Below are 21,896 nucleotides of genomic sequence, written 5' to 3' on the forward strand. Positions count from 1 at the left end.
GAGCCCAGCACAGGAGTGTGGCTTACACCTTACCTGGGGACGCTCTGTATCATCAAAGAAAAATGCTTCCTGCCTTTGTACAGAAAACGAAATTCTTTTCTTTACTTTTTCAGAGTAAAGAAAAGTAATTTAATCATCATGAAACCAGGTTTAATTGCTGTGGGCAATGATCCTTGGCAGCAAAACATAATTTAACTTAAAAGAAACCACAGGGACCCCTGGGGCCTCTCGGTGCTCCCCCAGCAGTGAGTGGCCGGGAAGAGCTCAGCCCCAGGCGAGCTGCCCCAGGAGTCATCGCACAGCAGAGGAGAGACCCGGCGAAGGGCGGCGACCCCCAGCCATCAGGCCGCTTTGGTACCTTGCTCTTGTCTCCCGCACAGCAGGGCCCCGGGCAGCAGAAACTCAGGAAGCCGCTTTCCTTGTCTGGCCTTTTGACAGGAGGGCGCACAGAGGGCTCCATGTCCAGACCCGAAAGTGGACGTCAGCAGTCACCGCCGGACCCCCGGGCACCGGGACCTTCCCCAGCCACACTCCCCGGGCCTCCAATGATGCCCATCCTTCCCGGAAGCTGGCCAGCCGCACCCCTGACGGACGGAAGCCCAGGATTGGGGCTGTGATTCACGGATAGAAAATACCGGTTTTTCAGAGCTACGCAAATGCCACCTGGGTGGGGTTTAGGTAAATCCGGATGTGGACACCGAAAAGGCATGCAGGACCGTGCCTCTTTTCCATGCATTTCACTTGGCCAAACGGGCTCGGCCTGCCCACCCCGCCTTAGAAAAAATTCTGGTGGAACAGAATGGGGAGGGGGCCTCTGAAGTTCATTAGGACGACCCGGCAGTTCACGTTCAGATGCAGTTTCAGGTTAGAGACAGACCTCTACTCCATTCACACTGATACGTATTTATCCCCGTCTCCACCCCTGGAGCCAAACTGCAAGTGGAGGAGGCACCAGTGTCTGCATCAGCATTTGGTCTCCTTGCTTCATCCTCACAGTCAGTGAGGTCACAGTGGACGTGCTTCATCTGTGGCCACATGTGCCTTGAAACCTGCCAGGCAGAACTTCAGAAAAGAATCAAGAGGTGGGGAGGCTGAGAACCACCCAAAGGACAAGCCCTGGATTTCGGAACAGCAGGACCTGCCCGTCCTCAGAACGTGGTCCCCAAAGCTGTTGTGCAAGGGTTACTCAGAGTCACAAACCTGGACCTGTCAGGGTGTGAGGCTGACCCAAAGCACATCACTTCTCTGAGGCTGTTTCTTTTTCTTCTTTCATGCGCTCGCTCGAGGCATGTGGAAGTTCTGGGGATTGAACCTGGGCCATAGTAGTGACCCGAGCCGCTGCAAGGACAATGCCAGGTCTTTCACCACTGAGTTACCAGGGAACTCCTCTGAGGCTGTTTTCTTACCTGTAAAATGAAGGTGCCGGATGCTATCTACTCAAGTTTTCAGCATTTCTATAAGTTTTTCTTTCCTTTTTTCTTTTTCATGGCTGCACCCACGGCATGTGGAAGTTCCTGGGCGAGGGAGTGAATTGGAGCTGCAGCTGCCAGCCTACGCCACAGCCACAGTAATGACAGATCCAAGCTGTGTCTGCCACCTTTGCCAGAGCTTGCAGCAATGCCGGATCCTTAACTCACTGTGTGAGGCCAGGGATTGAACCTGCATCTCATGGATACGAGTTGAGTTCCTAACCTGCTGAGCCACCCCAGGACCGCCTCCATAATTTGTAACAACAAACCCAAAGTGAACAATGCCCAGTATCAGAAGTGTGCTAGTGGGACTCCATCGTCTACACTGCACTGTTCAGCCATCTAATGAGCTCCACGTGGGAGCTGGTGGTTTCTACTGTTGATCATATCTTACCTCAAAGCAACTACAGCAAAGCCAAAAAGCTGAGTTGGACTGAAATATAAACGAATGATTTCTTTTTCAGTTTGGAGCAGATGAAAAGGCAAAGGTCTGAGGTGTCACGATGTCGTTGGAAAAACCCAAACTCGGGGATGCATGACGCACGGATCCTATTTCAGACAGAACTGCATTGACTTAACACCTTTTTCTGTGGTCATGGGGAAACATTTTAGTGACCTAGGGAGTAGACACACTATGTAACAGCTGACAGAAGTGTTGAGAACTAGGAAAACCACAGACAGAAAAAGAGCAGAAGGATCACCCTTTGCCCTTCTGGTTAATGACAAGAACCCTGGGTCCTGTTTCTAGACACCAGGCAAGAGACCCTGGGCAGGCAAGTCACAGATGCTCAGGATTCTGGAACCTACCTGCAAATCAGGTCTTCATTGTGCATTCTGAAGGGCCTAAGAGCCCTTCTGGAGATGGTCCCCAAGGGGAAGGGAAGGGGGGGGCAGGCTTAGTTAAAAGTCTCTTCCTTCCAGAGAGACTTCGGCCAAAAAAAAGTGCATTCGAACAAAATCAGAAAATACTCTATACTCTTCTGATTAAAACCCTCTGCACTATATTAAGAATAAAGTCCAAAGCCTCTGGCCACCTCTCCCAAGTCACCTGGTTCTTCAAACAGATGGTCCCTTCCTTGGGTTCTCTCTGCTTACTGCTCCTCTGCCGAGCCTCGCTCTCCTGTTGGCGCTACGGGCTCCTCCTCCCACAATCCTCTTTATTCCCTTCTTCTTTCTTTCTCACTCCAAAGTCATCCCTGTATCTGCTTTCTCTTCTGCCTCCTCCACCCGCCTCAGGTTCTAAGCTCTCCGAAGGCACTGGCCTTGTTAGGTTTGCGGTAACCCCAGGACCAGACCAACCTAGAGACTCAATTCGTGCTGAATGAATGAATGAATGAATGAATGAAAGAACAACAGTTCATTCTTCCTAAATATAATAATCCCAAGTTGCTATACCACCTTCGTGCTAATCAAAACTACCTTGTATTCTCACACTTGATAATTCAAGAAGCACAGTCACATACTTAATCCTCAAAAGCACACTCCAAGGCCTCTCTGTGTGGGTCCACGGAAAATCACTGGCTCTGAACCTGTTTGCCTCAAAGTAACAGGGTAATCTTGGAACAGTCAATTCCCAGCTTTTGAGTCCTTCTCCATCAAGCCAGGATGTTTTCTGATGCAGCTCTAATCTCTCTCCCATCTTGAATAACCTAAGAGTATTTAAGACTTTGATGGGTAGATACTGATCCTTTCTCAGAGACAAAATGTTTTGGGAGCTGTTTCCATCCTGTTGCTTCTATGAATAGAGCACCTACTGTATGCCAGCACTGGGGTAAGTACCTCCCAGTCTTTGTCTCTGATCTGCACACCAATTGGCGAGGTAGGAAGCCTTGGGCCTTTTTTACAGATGCAGAAATGGAAGCTTCTTTAGATGGAGAGCCAAGACCACACAAATAGTAACAGGGAGAACCAAGAACCAGTTCCCTGGAGTTCCCATTGTGGCTCAGTAGGTTAAGAACCCGACATTGTGAGGATACGAGTTCAATCCCTGGCCTCACTCAGTGGGTTAAGGATCTGGTGTTGCCACAAGCTGCAGCATAGGCAACGGATGCTGCTTGGATCCCGTGTTGCTGTGGCTGTGGCGTGGGCCCACAGCTGCACCTCTGATTCAGTCCCTAGCCTGGGAACTTCCACATGCTGCATCTGCCGCCCTCAAAAGGAAAAAAAAAACAAAAAAAAACACCCAAAAAGAACCAGTTCCCTAACCAAAGTCTGTCCAATAGCAAAGGCCAGATTCCTCCCACCTCCCAACAGTGGCTCACAAAGGAAGAATGGTAGGGCTACCCACCATGGCAGCCAGACAGGTAAGGGAGACAGGTGTGGGACAGAAAGTAGGGGGGCTCTGATGACCTCAAGAATCTGTACCCCCATCTTAATGGGGCAGCTGCAATGTAGTTCTAGCAGAAATTATGACAAAGGGATTTGAGCCCAGAGATTATGGATCATCTGATTTTTTTCTTCTTCTTAACTAAGAAATTTGATTTGTCATGTAAAAGCTCCTGATTCTTATCAAAATTTGCAGAAGCCACTGCACAGGCCTGTCTGGAGAACTTGGCCCCAGGCCTGGTTCCTCCGACCCATACCTATTCTGGCCAGTACCAGGAATTTACCTATGAAAGTTGCCCAATGTGTCCCCTCAGTTCCAGCGAGAACTTTTGCAACCACATATTACAAAAAGAATAAATAAATAAACTGGCAGGGGGAGAGTGCATGCTTGGGGATGACGATACAGAAAGGAAGAGCTGCACCATTTTGGAAATTTTCATTTCTGTGAACCACCAGGCACTGTTCTTTCCTTGGGGTGAATCTTAGGGTCTAAATAGGGTGCAGGTTTTCTGAAGCAAGGGATCTGATGGACACATGAGGCAGAGGAAGGCTGCTCCCTACGTGCATTCCTGACAAGCCAGCTGTAGGCGCCGTTTCAAAAAAACTGCTAAGTAGCAAAAGGGCCTTCTGCTCCAAGTCCTCGGGTTCTTCAAGTCCACCCTCTGGAGTAAGGTTGAAAGGGCAGAAAAAAAGAAAAAAAAAGGAGGAGGTATAAAAGAGAATGTGAGGCTACAGAGGCCCTACGTGATCCTACTATTTGGAAATCCATCCTTGTGAAAGGGACGACACTCTCCATAGAGCACGTCTCTGCGATCCCAGGAAAATGCCGTAGGTTTACACCAGAAGGACTGAGTTCAAATCCCAGCTCTGCTGCCTGAAGAATCAGCTTTCTAGATCCTTCCTAGCCTTGGCTTCCTTACTTCCGTATATGCTTATATATATGCTCTCAGGGTTTTTGAGAGGATTCTGAGAGAATCTATGTGAAAGTTCCCAGCATATAATAAGCAATCATTGTAGGCATTAGAATGTACTTATTTGCAATGGTGCAGATGCATACAGGGACAATTGTTTATTGTATTATGTTGGCATGCATCATCTTCAGGCGTGATTTCAGATTTGGTGTTTGAGATTTGGACGTATATGTTTGAAAAGGCCAGGGGGTCTTTAAAATCTAGAGGAAGAAAATATTGCATTTACCCCTACGATACCGAAGTCTGGTCCGTTTTTCTAATGATACGAAAAAGTTCAATTAGGCTTAAAAGTGACCTGCCACCACCCTGAGGCTACAGTAATTGCATTCTCTTTAATGGAATTGCTTAAATCATCGCTTCCCTTGTTTTGCATCACAGCCGCTCTCCTACCTTTTTTTTTCCCTCTTAGCACAGTTATTTCTCATTAATTCTTAGCTTACCCAACTAATGCCAGGCATACACTTATTCACAAAATACCACGCAAAGAGGCATTTATTTTACATTGGCTCTCTTTTGCAAATATGTGCGTTTAGCGGCAGAACTGAGATATTTTATGAAGGAAAAAAGGGATATATCCGGGAAAGAATGTGGAGTTTCAAAAGCAGCTTTTGAGGAGAGACGAAGAAAAGTCTAATTACAGGGGCGATTCTGGACCGATTTGTGTGAAAGGAACGTATACAAATTCACTTGCGGTTTTAATGAATTCTGGGCATCTGAATTAAAAAGGAGTTGGGAGATTAAAATAACGTCTAAAGCGCTCTTCAGTGATTTGGGAATATAAAAAAAAAATGCTGTTTCTTTTCTTTTAAAAGGCATCCTCTGACCAGATGCCTTCTCTTCTTGAGGTCTTGTTGCTAAAGTCTTTTACAATCTAGACATTCTATACATTAAAACTTTCCTTTTCCCATGGAGGAAACGGAATCATAGTTATCTAGTTACAGGCTTAACATAAAAGCCTAAGTACTCTTTAGCCCGAACGGATCTCCAGTCCCTGGCAAGAGGTGACGTTTGGGTGTAAAGGATTTTCATGTGAACGTGAAGCGAATGTTTAATACAATGGGTTCCGAGGATGACTTGACCCAAGGAAGGTGCATTTAGTGCTTTGGTTGACAAGTTCAGGTTAGACATACTTCATCTCTGAACCCCAAACAGCACTGATTTAGAAAAATGAGATGGTGATCAGGAAGATGCTTTAGGGAAGATTCTGCTAGGAATGAGACTGTTGATGAGAAGCGACTGTCCCTACAAAGGAGAAGGAAAAAAAAAAAAAAAAAAAAAGAATCACTTTCTTTTTCCAGGGACAACTACATCCAAGCACAAATCTGCTCCCGGACTGGGGTGGGTGGGAGATGGTAAAGTGTCACTTTCTTGGTCCGCCTGGAAAGGGCCGGCCTCTCTTAGAAGAACACAGGCCCTACTCCCAGGCAGTTGTGTACATGTGATAACAATATAAACAGTAGAGAAGTCTAGAGGTTGGAAATAAAGGCTTCCGTCCTCACTGGCCCACCTGTCCCTCTTTCTGATTTATTAGACATCATTCTAGAAATGCCGAATGGAAACATACGTACACAGAAAATAGATATGCTCGTTCATACAAGGAGGATCCAGCCTTCCAGGCTTTTAAAAAAAAAATCCGTGGGATCACACCATCTACACGGCTCTGTGAATAGTACTGCTTACTTAATATAATTTGGTGACATGTTCATACCTGCAAATCCAGCCTAGTTCATCGACTGTCATGATGGCAGAGAATCGTATTAGCTGCATGTACCATAAGCGGCTCTCAGAGAGCCATTTGACAGAATAAACTGGTCTGTTTTTTCAGAGAAAGTCGGGCCATACCTTTCAATATTAGTAATCCCTATAAACGAAAGGGAGAAAACCAGTCATTTGACACCTAGGAACATGTGCTTCAGATTTACTGACATGTGCGCAGCCCCACAGACGGTCACTGCAGTGCTGTTCATTACAGGGGGAGAAAAAAGGAGCCATCGAAACCGCAATTAAAAGGGGTCAAGTTAATAGATTACAAGGCCACTGCTGTAATTGCTCTGAAGAGAGAATCAATCAGTTTGGGCTCTTCTCACCATTGTAAACACATACACACACGTACACACATACACACGCCCCAAAGAAGAAACTGAAAATGGTCCGTTATGAGGCAACTGGCTGAGTTGCAATCTTCTCCAGTCTTAAAACGGACCCTGACAAAGGATTCAAATAAAGTTATAGTTAAAGGTGAAGGGAGCCCATGCAACCTTTCCTTGTGCAAAATTCAAGCAGATGGTTTTTTAAAAAATTGTCCCTTGGAGTTTGCTGGTGGCCTAGTAGGTTAAGGATGTGGCATAGTCACTGCTGAGCCTCGGGCTTGATCCCTGGCCTGGGAACTTTCGCGTGTTGTGGGTGCAGCCAAAAAAGAAAGAAGGAAAGAAGGAAAGAAGGAAAGAAAGAAAGAAAGAAAGAAAGGAAGGAAGGAGGGAAGGAAGGAAGGAAGGAAGGAAGAAAGAAAGAAAGAACAAACGAAAGAAAATAACCCCTCTGCAACAGCAGGCTGCATGATGGTGGCACATTTACCTGATTAATGACCACTGTGACAATGTGATCTGATGTCTGCATGACACTCTGAGGGGTGTTTACACATATTCGCAATGGCCAAAGGTCCATCTCAGAATGTATTCTTTCAGCTATTCCAGAAAGCGCATGAGGTGGCAGACTGCTTTCCTTCCGAGCGGCAAGCAGTAAGACCAGAGTCCCTTCTGAAAAGCTGACAGTGTGCACCATGGACCAATAAAAATACCTCCTAGATGGGGTCTTTGGTCTCTGTCTTGTGCTCTCTGAGCAGAGCACCAGAGCAGGATGGACAGGCAGGGAGGACCCACAGCCTGGAGGACAGCCCTACCATCAAATTTATGGGGACCAAGGCGGATCCGGTGAAAACACCAAGGGGGGGTGGGGGTGGGGGTGGGGGCGCGCAAACCCATTATCACATGTGCTGCTCAGTGCTGAGCAGGTGGGCAGAAGGAGAAGCTGCAGTATTGCGCATGAGGAGAAACCACAACTGAGAATCCCGGGGCGGTAGAAGGTCGCAAAAGATATCGCCTCCCTTTACCTGGGACTGACTGCACTCATGTCACCCCATAAAATCAGCTGTGTGCCCCTTTCTGGAAGATCTCTAAAGGATTGTCCCAGACATGTAATATTTCACATTTACTCTTGTCATTCATACAAAGGAGTGTTTCCAAATTCTTCCTGCTGCCTATAAGTCTGGATGCAGAAGCAGCATCCTGCCGCCGGGGTACAGCTCATCCCAGCCGCCATCCTTTGACCTTCTCTGGTCCCTCGTTCCCCAAGGCTGTCCAGAATTCCATCCTTTCCACCACAGCCCATAGGTCCCAAGGCCTCCAGCTGCCCAGAGGTCACACGGCCGTCAACACAAACCAAGGAAGCCTCACTTTAGTTGTGCAGGGGAATGCAGATACGGTGCCTCAGAATCCTGCCCACCTGGATATTATGCTTCCAGGAAAAAAAAAGGAATCCTTCTTTCCCATATTTTCTCCCATCACGTTACAAGTTAAATGCATAGGACGGGAAGTTGATAAGAAGGCAATCCACACTGGACTGACTTCTGAGGAAGTTTCACCCTGAAATAGGAAATCGCCAAAATCCACCCTCAGAGTCTGGCTGTGAAGCTTCACAATCCATACTGCAAACGAATCCCAAACACGTGTCTCTGAGGAACTTCAGCTTCCACTGAATTATGCTTCTCCTGCCCAAGAACAAGCTGAAGAAAGAAAACCAAGAGGAGGGGCATGGATGGAGCAGGGAAGGTCCACTCCACCTGCCGGTCCCTTCCTGGCCTCGCGGCTGAAGAGAAATCACCTGGGATGCTGCCATTTTCCAGGAGGACTTTCTAAAAAAAATAAATAAATAGATTTGGAGAAGTGACTCTCCATCAGCTTCAAAAGAGGTCTCATCAGAAGATGAAGTTAAACTGATGAATAGCAAGAAGGGCCTGACGCTGCAGCAGCTTCTAAGAACAGCTTGCCTCCCACTCAGAAGAGTTTCCTCCTGCCCAGAGGAAGCCCTGGTTCTGCTTCCTGATCTGGGAACTTTCAGGGGTTTTCTTTCTGAAGAAACAACTCTTAAAATGTTTTTAAGAGAGGAAAATGTAATATAGTTGGTATTTGAACTTGGTCGGTCCACTTAATCACAGAATTTGTTTCAGTTCATTCATACACACACTGTACATTTATTTTATCCTCCTCATGATTTTTTAAAAAACATTTTCTTTCTCCAGGTTATTTTATCATAAGAATATGGTATATCACACACATAACACTTTGTATAACATACAAGATACATGAATCGACTGTTTATGTTATCAGTTAAGACTTCTGGTCAGCAGGAGGCTGCTATTAGTGGTTGAATTTTGGGAGAGTCAAAAGTTATACATGGGTTTTATATCAGTATAACTCAGGGGTCAACTGTATTTAAAGAATACTAATTCCTTTACTAAGAGGATTTTAAAATTCAGATGTTATGTTTTATTTGGAGTATGAAGAGACCTTTGAAATTCTTCAACAGGAAACATTGCTATTAGCATGTGATGGAGGCATGGTTGGAATCCAGGCAACCTGGCCCCTGTGTGCACAGCCTGTGAGTCAATAAATCTTTATTAAGCCCTGCTGGGTGCAAAACACACTTCTAGATGCAATCACTACTTATGAATCAAGAGATAATCTCTGAGGAATACAACAATTAAGCATAGTAAAAGGCTTTAATGGACTTCTCAAACAGTGTCTGTGGGTTAAAAAAAAAAAAAAAATTCGAAGACTATTCATTAGTGACTCCAAAAGCTAGGTGGAACTTCAGAACCCTGTGGCTGTTTGATTCCATGACTAATTTCTACTTTAAAACTTGCAGCACGGTGGTTCATATCTGGTATCGAGACTTTGAATGAAATCAACCCTGGCTTTCAGACTCCGAGATCTGCCCTGGAGAGAACCAGTTTTTCCCAGGGTCCCAAACCTGTGTTGGGCACCGGAGCTCGGCTCGCAGCCTGATGCCGTTCCAATGACCGTGTTCCATTAATTATCTGGGACAGAATGAGTTTGCCCTCTGTAGCCCAGAGATCAGAACACCTTCAGAATCTTATTCGATGAGTCTACCCAATGCTCTTGCTAAGAGCCTTCTTCCAGGAGTGGGGAACCCAAGCAACTCTGAGGAGTCTGCTGTGGGCCACTTGGAAAGACTGGAGAAGTCATTAGGGAAACCCTGGGACTAAGAGGGAGTTTTTCTCTGGCTGGAAACCCTGCTGTTAAAAATAACACAATGAAAAACATATTTGTCTCTGACACACAATGGATGTAGAATATAATTATGGGCTGTTTGGGTCTGGGAGGCAGACGACGGAGGGAGGTGCCGACTGTCTAGAATACAAAGGAGAAAAGATGGCCTGCCCAACCCCTCCGTCCCCGTGGCCATGCCCACAGCTTCTTGGTGACTTGGTTTCCTGCTCAGGTAACAGCAAAACCTGACTTCCTGCAGGGCCCAGACACATAGCAGGTGGGTAAGAGTTAACGTCAGTCTGGGAAGTGAGAAGTTCCTATCAATAGGTGTCAGGAAAAAGCAAATTACTATCACTTCTCTAGCCTGTCTGGAAAAAGTGTCACAAATATAATTAATGTAAAAACATGAATATCCTAGCTTCTTAGACACACTTAACATTTTGTATTTTAATTACTCTTTAGAAATAGGAGTTACTGCTGGGAATTATTTCTGGAACACATTTTTTTTTTCTTTTTTCTAGGCCCCTAAATGGAGAAAAAAATAGCAGGAAATGTGAGGGCAGCTTATCGTGTTCTACATTTCAGTATCTCTGATCCCCGGTTGCTTCATCAGTAAAGCACGAGTTAAAAGAGTCTGCTCATCTTCCTGGGGCTGTTGCAATGCTGAGATGAAGGAAAAGATGAAAACACTTTACAAATAGCCCAATACCACCAAAGTGGTAAGTAAGAACAACAGCTGACACGTGGCGCGTGCATTCGGTGAACCGTGCTCTATCTATTTTGTCACTTCATCCTCACGATGCCACTATTATCACTCCCATCTCCTGGAGGAAAAAGGTGAGGCTTAAGGACATGAATTTACTTTCTTAAGGTTGTACAGGTAAGGAGGTGGTATGGCCAGGAAGGAACCTCCAGGTGCCCTAATGTGAGGGACACAGGGCTCTCTGCCCTTCAACTTTTCTGCAATAACCGTGGTACCCCAACAATTTAATAATGAATATCAATTCCATGGCTAATCAAGGTATCTGACTGCCAAATTTCAGGAGGCTTTCATTCTCACGTATCAGTCAGCTTTTAAAATACTTTAAATCCTGTCCATTTGCTCCTAAATAGTTTTGCTTTCAAAAGCCCAAATTCCCATTTCACGAGCATCTTTAAGGTATTCTTAACTCTGGGTTTTCGCCTTATGTAGTGTATAAAAGAGAAAAAAAAAATACGATTTTCATTGCTTTTGAAGCTTGGTGGACCTGACTAGTCACATTGCAGCCTGATGTCCCCAAACTAATCCCTTTATGTCAACGCCACAGATGCCCGGCTACCTTCAGTGATTGTATCACATCCAAATCGCTGGCAGGCCTGTTTACTCAGACTCGCTAGTAACTGATGCAAACAGAAAACCTCGTACCACGAAAAGTGAGGTTTCCTTCTCCAAGCAGCCTTTAAAAACTACTTTATCAGCCATTCACCCCACCCTGGAAGCCTTTATCTATCCTCTTAGAATTTACAATTCCTGCTTTAAGTACAGAAACTCTGATATCTCAAACAGGATATTTTGCTAGTCTTGTAAAATGCCTCTGTGAGAAAAATATTCAGATCCACTTAAAAAAAAAAAGGTGCAATGTTCATAAACCTGACTGTTTTCTGCTATACTCTGTGGGTTGTATTTTTGGCATTTTTGCAACTTGAAAATACCGAAACACACATAGTCCCAATTTCAGGTCTGTTCTGAGAGTTAAAAGAAAGAAAAGAGAAGAGAAACCAACATCTGGGACTAATCCACAAATACATATAGTATCTCAATGCTCAGATCGTCCTTCTAACGCTTATCTAGGCATTTTTATAGCATTATTCACAGGACAGAATCAGCATAATGCATAATGCATCACTTGTTTTTCAGCTCTATTCAAAAATCTCCGTTCATTCAATAAGAAAGCCTGGAAAAAACAGCCCCGAAGCACGAACACTTGAACACTCGGTGTGGGAAAGCTGTGCTTACTGCCTAGTGCTTCCTGCCTAGAGAACAATGCAGAGCAACAGACCTCAACGTTTCCAGATAATTTTTGGCAATAACATGGAAGGAAAAAAAACCCCTATTTACCTGTACCTGGAGCTCCACAGGTGAAGTGGCAGTTAAAGGAGAAAATCTAATTCAGCTTCTGGAGTTTTCGTCTCTAATGGACTCCCGGGTCATCTTCTGAGCTGTCAGGTAAACCCCCCCATGGCTCTACTATTTTCTTTTGCAGTTTTTCCCAGTGAAACTCTCGTCATTTGCATAAAAGCTACTTCCAGCCTATAGGACTTTTTGAGGAGCTACTTGCTAAATTGGCTGTCTTGACATGCTCTTTCAAGCATGACATCATAAATCTCCACGGAAACCCTAACCCCACCTGCCTACATGCCAACGGTACCTGTCGGGCGAACACTTAATCGTCTCGAATTGTTCATTAATGAACCCTTTTCAGGGGCTTTGGATCTCCAAACGGTCTAATTTGTGCTGTTGGCAGAAACTTCGCCAAGAAGGATGGCTTCGTTTTCAAAGCCTGAGCTGTTTTGCAAAAAACAATGATCAAAATTATAGGCATTCGGTAATCTGCCCCGCCCTGTCTAACAATGCGCTTAATCGGTTGAAGAAAAACCTACAGAGGTGCATGTGCCTCTCTCTGCAGGATAAAGTTACCTTGAAAACTTAGGTTTTGAAAAGCCTTCTATGGATACTTCTAAGGCTTTTCCACTCCGCTCTCTAGCAACCCCCTTCCTGCTTTTTACCAGCAAAACTTGCAAAACAGGTTCTTTGATGGAATATGTGTGTGTGTGTGTGTGTGTGTGTGTGTGTGTGTGTGTGCGCGCGCGCATTTTCTCTTGGCTTCTGTGTTTGCAGAGGTGGTAGGACAAGGTGTTCAGATTTTTTTTTTAACTCTTTCCTAACCTGCTCACCTCTTTTCTATGTTTGTCCTAGTTTATACCTAAGTTACCACCATAGCCTTGAAATCCATGTTCTCGACTTGGGAAGTGTCAAGAGGCTCTAAGATATTTATTTTTTATTTTTATTTTTGTGTCTTTTTGTCTTTTTAGGGCCTCACCCTCAGCATATGGAGGTTCCCAGGCTAGGGGTCCAATCCGAGCTACAGCTGCTGGCCTACACGACAGCTCATGGCAATGCCGGATCCTTAACCCACTGAACGAGGCCAGGGATCGAAGCCACAACGTCATGATTCCCAGTCAGATTCGTTTCCCCTGTGCCACGACGGGAACTCCCTTTATTTATTTATTTTTTCTCTAAGGCTTTAAGATATTCAGTCACTTTTTCATCTGTTCACTTTTCACTATCACAAATTTTATGGCGTCCCTAATGTTTGCCTAACGATGGGATACATTTCTGCCAAATTTGTGCCCAATCCCTCTTGGTGACAACTGGGGCGAGGTCACACTTCCCACCTCTATTTTTTTCTTGGCAGCTCCAGCAGCATGTGGAAGTTCCTGGGGTGAAGGATCAAACCTGCACCACAGCAGTGACACCGCTGAATCCTAAACCACTAGCCACCTGGGAGCTCCTCTTCTCACCTTTAAATTCACTACAGACACACCTCAAAGCCTCAAGTCCAAGACTGATAATGCCCAGGTGCCAGAAAGGTTTGAACAGAACTTGCTCCAAACCCATGAGACTTTATAACAACGTGGGTCAAACGGCTATCAAATGCCATCACGGGAAATTCTTCAGTTGGGGCTGAGTGGGGAGCTGGGAAGCTGGGACGCTTCCAGCAGAAGCTCCTGTGACACGTGACACAGCAGAGTCTCTGGGGCGCCTGCTACAACTTGCCACAGGTCCTGCCGCAAATGGCAACAGGCTCAGCCCATCCGTCCTCAGAGGTCAGGGAGCAAATATGAACCCCTGCACCTTGCTGAACCCACTTAGGGAGCTGCAGAGAGAGTGGTCATAGGTAAAAGCACCGTCTTCACAGACTCAGAAAGGCTCTTTACACAGAAGGAACTGTAAATGCTTTGGATCCCACCCACCACCACCACCCCTGCTCCCCCCCCTCAGCCCCCCCCCCCGCCCCCAACTCTCATGACAGTTTTGTGCTGCCATCCTTCACAGGCAACAGATGGGACATACCTTCCGAGGGAACCACCCTGGTTTAATAGAGCAGCCCGAGTTAGCACACTCCTCGGAGGCAAGACTCCATCAGAGATTCAATTACTGCCTCCGTGAGATGAAAATACATCCACATGAAGCCCACACTTGTGCTTTACCCAGCGCCAGTGGGGCGCAAACAGTGCAAAAGAAACAAAAGCAAGATATAACCAGATCTAGGCTTTGTTCAGTGAAATCCAAAGAAGGAGGGGAGACTCAATTCAGTGACGGCTGCTCCTCAAAGTTCCATCAGGGAGAGAAGCATGGGGAGCTGATGCGGCTACCGGAGTAGTAATCAGTTATGCCAGATCTTCCTTTGGGGTTATTTAGGAAATGACACGATCTCAGTTTTTCCTTATAGAATTCAGGCTTGGAAAGGAGAGGGGGAAGAGTCAGAAAAAGCCAGGCAAATGGAGACTGTCCCACAGATAACTCAGATGTGAAAGCACCTCGATTAACTCATTCACTGATCCCTGACCGAAGACTTTGTAACCAACGATGCCATCATTCTCATACGTGACCATCTTGAACCCTTTAGAGTGGGGCGAGCTTTGAGCGGTAATCTCATCCATAAAGACAGCCCATGTGAGGGCTGGGCAGAAAGGCCAAGGTTTGCTGAGGTGACCAGTCCAGTACTGACTCTTCCTACTGCCCCCAAATGAGGAAACCATTAAGCAGGACAAAACTTTAATAGCCCTGCGATTTGTCTCACAGCAACTTAGCACCACGCTAACCGAGTCAGGACTCCATATAAGCATGTCCATGGGCTACTTTGCTTCTAAATTTAGCACCATTTTAGGTGTCCGTGATGGTCTTGGATGGCATGAAAAATCCTACCTATTTTATAACATAGAAAACTGCTCACCAAAAAAATCCATGAAAAGATAGGAACACAAAAAACTGAGAAAAAGAAGTTGGCTTTCACCACTGACGGCATAAATTTAAAAGAAAATTATTTTTATTTTTTAATTTTTTTTTTTTATGGCAACACTTGCAGCATATGGAAGTTCCCAGCCTAGGGGTCAATTGGAGCTATAGCTTCAGGCCTATGCCACAGCCACAGCAGCATCGGATCTGAGCTGCATCTGCGACCTGCGATAAGCTTACAGGAATGCCGGATCCATGAGCCACTGAGTGAGACCAGAGATCAAACTCAGACATGGTCACTATGTTAGGTTCTTAACCCACTGAGCCACAATGGGAACTCCATGAATTTTTGTTTCTTAAAAAGAATGAGTTAGAAGTTGCCATGTAGAAAAGGAATACCACTCAGAGTAGGAAAAAAAAAAAAAAAACTTTTATAATGAAAACAACTAATCCTTATTTAAAGTAAACCTCAAAACAGCAGTATGATGTAAGAATGACTAATACCCCTATTTTACAGAAGGAGAATGAGAGCCTTGGCGAGGTTAGGTAATCTGAGTGACGGCTATTAAGTGTTAGAGTCTCGATTTGAATCCAGGCAGATATAAGATTAAAATCAAAGCTCAGCTGCATAACTACCAGGCCTTGCGATCCCTAGTTTAGTAAAATTGTCAATTATAACCAACGTGCCACCCTAAAACTCCTGGAAGAGGACACAGACAAAACATTTTCTGACATAAATCCTAGCAATATTTTCTTAGTTCAGTCTCCCAAAGCAAAAAAATAAATAAATAAATAAATAAATAAAAGCAAAAATAAACAGATGGGACCTAATCAAACTTATCAGCTTGTACGCAACAAAGGAAACCATAAACAAAATGAAAAGCACCTGTGGATTGAGAGAAACTATTTACAGGTGATGCAGCGGATGAGGACTTGATTTCCAAAACAGACAAACAGCTCATACGACTCAATATCAAAACAAACAAACAATCCAATCAAACAGTGGGCAGAAGACCTAAACAGACATTTCTCCAAAGAAGACCTACAGATGGCCAACGGGAACATGACAAAATGCTCCACATTGCTAATTATTAGAGAAATGCAAATCAAAACTACCGTGAGGTAACCACCTCACACTGGTCAGAATGGCCATCGTCAAAATCCTACAAGTAATAAATGCTGGAGCAGGTGTGAAGAGAAGGGAACCCTGCCCTACAGTGTTGGTAAGAAGGTAAATTGGTAGGGAGGTGCCTTAGAAAACAAAAAATAGAGTTACCACGTGATTTAGCGATTTCCCTGCTCGGCATGTATCCGGCAAGATGAAAACTCTAATTTGAAAAGATACATGCACCCCAATGTTTGCAGCAGCACTATTTACAACAGCCAAGACACGGAAACAACCTAAGTGTCCATCAACAGAGGAATGGATAAAGAAGATGTGGTATACAGATACAACAGAATATCCCTCAGCCACAAAAAAGAATGAAATAATAGCACTGCAGCAACATGGATGGACCTAGAGATGATCGTACTAAGGGAAGGAAGTCAAAGACAAATATCATATGATATCACGTATGTGTGGAATCTAAAAAATAGTACAAATGAACATATTTACAAAACAGAAACAGGCTCACAGACATAAAAAAACAAACTATGGTTATCAAAGAGTAAGGGGGGGAGGCATAAATTAGGAGGATGGGATTAACAGAGATACATTACTACACGTAAAACAGATGCACAACAAGGATTTGTTGTACAGCATAGGGAACATTATTCAATAGCTTATAATAACCTATCATTGGAAAGTATCTGAAAAAGATATATATGTTTATGTAAATGTATATATGTATTTATATTTACAACTGAATCACTTCTGTACACCTGAAACTAACACAGTACTGTAAATCCACTATACTTCAATTTTAAAAATTGCTTATAATCGGAGATAGTAAACTGTACATAAACTAAGTTATGTTGAAAAGATTTACTTAGCTGACGAACCTGAAAATATATACACAGGTCCCTTGATATTTACCAGGCATTGGTTCCAGGACCCCCATGGGTACCCAAATCTGCAGATGCCCAAGTCCCTTATGTAAAAGGCTGTAGTACAGTCAGCCCTGGGTATTCGTGGATGCAGAACTGCACATATAGAATACTGACTGCACTGGATTGCCAAGAGAAATGCAGACTTTCTACATATCTTTTCATATATTCCAAGTCGATAGCTGATTCTGGGGCTGGAACAGTCTAGATCCCGATATTCCATCGGCACAGTAGTGTCGGTGGATCAGTGGCATTTATTTAACTTCAAGTCGTGTGGAAGCCTGCACGGACGTCACAGAGCAGGATTAACACACTACAGCTCATGATGCTACGACAAACAGACCGCTAGGATGCAGCTAAGGCCAACAAAAAATGTCTTCAACCCAAAGTTCTGGTGTAAAGAAAAACTGACAAACATTAAAAAGAATAAAACAAGGATACACTTTGCAAGGATACACTATAAATATCACCCAAAGCATAAGAACACTTGGATTGTTGAATAAAACAATGGAAACCAACTATGGTAAATCTCTAACGCTAAGTCTTTGATCTTTGGCTCAGTTTTTGTTTGTAGATGTTGTCTGCTTTAGAAATTATCCATTCACATTGGGTCAGCTTTCTCTATGGTTCTGAGGTGATGATTAATTTTATGTGTTCACTTGGCTAGACAGACTGGTCACACAACGGTCTGGATGCTGCTGGACAGTATTTTTAGATGCGACTGACATTTAGATCAGCCAGGAGTTCCTGCTGTGCCTCAGCAGGTTAAAGACCCGACGTTACCTCTGTGAGGATGCAGGTTCAATCCCTGGTCTCATTCAGTGGGATGAGGATCCAGCATTGCTGCAAGCTGTAGTGCTGTGCAGATGTGGCTCAGATCTGGTGTTGCTGTAGTTATGGTGCAGGTTGCAGCTGTGGCTCCGATTCCAGGCCCAGCCCAGGAATTTCCATGTGCCACAGGTGCAGCCATAAAAAGAAGAGAAAAATTTTGATCAGCTGACTTTGAGTCAAGCCGATTACCCTCTGCCGTGTGGGTGGGCCTCATCCAATCAGTCAAAGGCCTTATCGGCAAAGACTGAGAGTTCCCAAAAAAGGAATTCTGCCTCAAGACTGTAGAAACCCTGCCTGAGTTTCAGCCTGCAGATCTTGGACTCAGGTGGCGACATCAACCTGTATCCGAGTTTCCAACCTCCCAACCTGCTCTATGGATTTCAGATTTACTAGTCCCCACAATTCATAAGCCAGTTCCTTAAACGGAATCAATCTCCCTCTCTCGTGCTCACTCTTATTCTCGCTCTAACCTGTGGTTCTGTTTTTCCGGAGAACCCTAAAGGAACCGATAATGCTGATATGCTTCTGCCCAGTCTTGTTTTCTGACTCAGGGTCTGGTCCCCTCCTAATAGTCATTTTCACTTAGAACTCCTAGTGTCATGTCAAATACAGCTTGTCAAGGCTAAAACTCGAGTAACTGTTTAGTAGCAGTGCACATGCATGGTATTTGATAAAGAAGAATAGATGCATTTGCTATCAAACTAAGATGAAGGAATATAATCAAGTTCATTGGTTATTACACTCGACATCAAAGGCACTGAATTTTCCCATTCAAGACAAAGACTAATGAATTAGGCTGAAAAAGCAAAGCCAAGTTATATGCTGTTTCTAATACATACGCATTAGTAAAATTTGAAAAGAGATGGGTAAGAAAACCAGACAAATTGCAAACAAATGTAAAGCAAAAGAGGCATTAATAATTTAAAAAGTTAAACACTAAACAGAATGTAAAATGACATAGCTAAGGAAGAAGGGCTGATAACACTGTAAATTTGTTTGCGACAAATAAAACAACTTAAAAAACTGCACAGCAAAAATTCTTAAAAATGCAAGAATAGGATAAAAATACAATTAGGGTGAGCAACTTCATTACACTTTGCTTAAAACCAAACAGCACTAGAATAACAATAAGCACGGAGAAGCACTAAGAGATACAAACAACAAACCTGATATATATATGTGCATGCATGGGTACATATAATGAATATAAGATAATTTTCCATGAATGTTTATGGCATACTTACATTGACTGCATATTTGACAACTCAAAAAAATTTAACAAATGTGCAAACAAATTTAAAAGAACTTTACAGATTGCATGCTCTGATCACATCCAATGAAGTTATGATTAAATAATGATAACCTCAAATACCTGAAAATGAAATATTTCTTTCTTTCTTTTTTTTTTTTTGGTCTTTTTGCCTTTTCTAGGGCCACTTCCCACGGCATGTGGAGGTTCCCAGGCTAGGGTCTAATTGGAACTGTAGACGCCAGCCTACGCCAGAGCCACAGCAACACCAGACCCGAGCCTCGTCTGCAACCCACACCACAGCTAATGGCAACGCCGGATCCCTAACCCACTGAGCAAGGGCAGGGATCGAACCTGCAACCTCATGGTTTCTAGTCGGATTCGTTAACCACTGCGCCACGAAGGGAACTCTTGAAAATGAAATATTTCTGACAATTCTTAAATGAGAGAAAACTCAGAACTCTCAGATAATATTTCATACACAACTGCAGGACACAGCCCAACTGGTATCAGGAAATACTTGTGCTTAAATGCCTTCATTATTACACAAGAAATCCTAAAAATAAGTGAACTTAATACACATTTTAAAAAATTATAAAAGACAACAAAGATAGCTTTAAAAACCAGGAAAAGGTCATTAATCATGATAAAAGCTGAAAGTAACAAGATAGCAAACAATAATATGGAAAAGATAAATGCAAACTGATTCTTTCAACTAATTAATCAAACAGGCAAACCTGAGAGAGTACAAAAGTGACATTTGCTCTCTAGAAGCTTATATGGGCACTAAACTTCTTGGTACTTAACTAGAAGTAAAACAGATGTTGTATGGAGTAACCAGAGAAAGAATCATGGAGATGGGAAAAGTACCTGCCAGACCTGGAAGAGGGAGAGTTCTCACACTTTTAATATTCAGCATACTTTTGTTTTGGTGAATGTCCTGGTCCAGCCCAACAGTTTAAGACTGAAAAGGGAGAGTTCCCACTGCGACTCAGTGGAAACAAACTTGACTAGTATCCATGAGGATGAGGGTTTGATCCCTGGCCCCGCTCAGTGGGTTGAGGACCCGGCGTTGCCTCGACCTGTGGTGTAGGTTGCAACATGGCTCAAATCCTGTGTTGTTCTGGCTGTGGTGTAGGCCAGCTGCTGCAGCTCTAATTCAACCCTTGGCCTGGGAACTTCCATTTGCTGCACCTGCAGTACTGAAAGGTTAAAAAAAAAAAAAAAAAAAAAGGAATGCCACCTGCTCTCCCATCAGCATCTCGGTGTTATTTGAGTAGAACTGTTGACTGCCTCCACTGTAAGTACTCACAAAGCAAAGTTCTCAGATGTTCATTAATGCCCAAATGCATCTCTGGCGCAAGCATGACATGAAGCGAAGACTCCTGAGGGCAGAAAGTTGCACCCACCCCCCCACACTGTCAAGATCAATGCCTGAATTCAAAGCTCCATCTGACTGTTCACAATTCACTTTCTCACCCACGCAGGGTCTGAAAACCTTAGATAAGGGCAAGGGAAGGAGAATGAAGAGCGTGGGTCTGATCAAAGACGCTGAGATGGGAATGCAAAACGAGGCTGACGCCAAGGGAGGCCCCAAGAGGGCAAATCTGAGAGCCTTTCAAAAGGAAGACACTAAAGAATTTTGCTGAAAAATCCACCGAGCTCCAGACCAGAGCTTTCCCCCCATATTCCATCTCCACCAGCAAGTCCCAGGAGTTCATAATGGGGTGTCCTTTTCCCCCATTCCTCTCGTGATGTTGGCTAACCTAGTTATTCAGTGGGTCACACAATATGGACGGATGACACAGAAAGCTTAGTGTCTTGCCCAATGAGCTGGCACACGTAGGAGCAGAGCGGGAACCAGAACCCAGGTCTTGGGGTACCTGGCTGGGTGTTCTTGCCTGGCCGCAAGTTCTTCGCACCCTCACCCTTCCCTAATCAGTCACCACATCATTCTCATATTTTCATTCGAATATCTGATGCAAATATCATCATCCTTCAATTTCAGCTGAGCTCTATCCCTACCGCCACTCCCCTGGACACTGCAACCACTTCCAGGCCAGCACCCAGGCGATCCCCATGGTCCTTCTGATGTAGCACTGGAAAGCCAACGTTTAAATTTTGCTTTTATTCCAGTTCCAGACTCAAGGCTAGAGCAGTGCCCTGTGTCTGCCACTCCGAGCTTCCTGCCTGATGTTCAAGGTCCAGCACCATCTGGCTTCCCTCTACTTTACTCCACTGACCTCTCCCTTGTCCAAACGGTGCTCCCACCTCACTTAGACTGGCCTACCTCCGCCTCATCAGGGAGCCACCTCCCTTCTGGCTGCATCACTGCCTCTCCTGGTCACCCTCCTCCATCAGAATGCCTCCATACCTCCATCTCGTCAGTAAATTGTAATCTGTCAATATCCTTGCCATGGGAACTTGCTGAATACCTATGGTGTACTGACAGATACTTAGGACAAGCGTCCTGTCTCCAGGAGCCCTCAGTCATTTCAAGACACTCCATACAACTTCCTCTCTGAAATTTCCCCCTGCTCTGAATGGAAGCTTTTGTGTTATACTCCACCATCTTCTAACTTGTCCCATAAAATAAGTCCTTGGCTGAAGAGGTTTAGGAAACACTGCCCATTTCACTCCTTACCCGCCTACTCTCAAATCTCCAACTTGAGACTCACAATGCCTATTGGAAAGTCTGACCCGTCCTGCAGTGTAAAA

General features: G+C 44.4%; 1 protein-coding gene across 13 annotated transcripts in view; it reads right to left on the reverse strand.

Moving 5' to 3' along the window:
- The window catches only part of KIAA1217 (KIAA1217 ortholog), a 460,197-nt gene that overhangs the window by 278,828 nt on the left and 159,473 nt on the right, over window positions 1-21,896 (reverse strand). The window contains exon 1 of one of the 13 annotated variants that reach the window (XM_047755380.1): window positions 12,152-12,736. The exons of 11 other annotated variants lie outside the window; for them this stretch is intronic. Coding sequence is in view for 1 of the 2 variants with exons in the window: in XM_047755379.1 (XP_047611335.1) it covers window positions 359-460 (102 nt within the window). In the remaining variant the exon portion in view is untranslated. Of the gene's footprint in view, window positions 1-358; window positions 1,305-12,151; window positions 12,737-21,896 lie in introns of those variants that run through there. One more of the 13 variants, XM_047755379.1, reaches the window with a different exon arrangement.

Source organism: Phacochoerus africanus, chromosome 12 (assembly GCF_016906955.1).
Source record: "Phacochoerus africanus isolate WHEZ1 chromosome 12, ROS_Pafr_v1, whole genome shotgun sequence".
In the NCBI taxonomy this organism is placed as follows: Eukaryota; Metazoa; Chordata; class Mammalia; order Artiodactyla; family Suidae; genus Phacochoerus; species Phacochoerus africanus.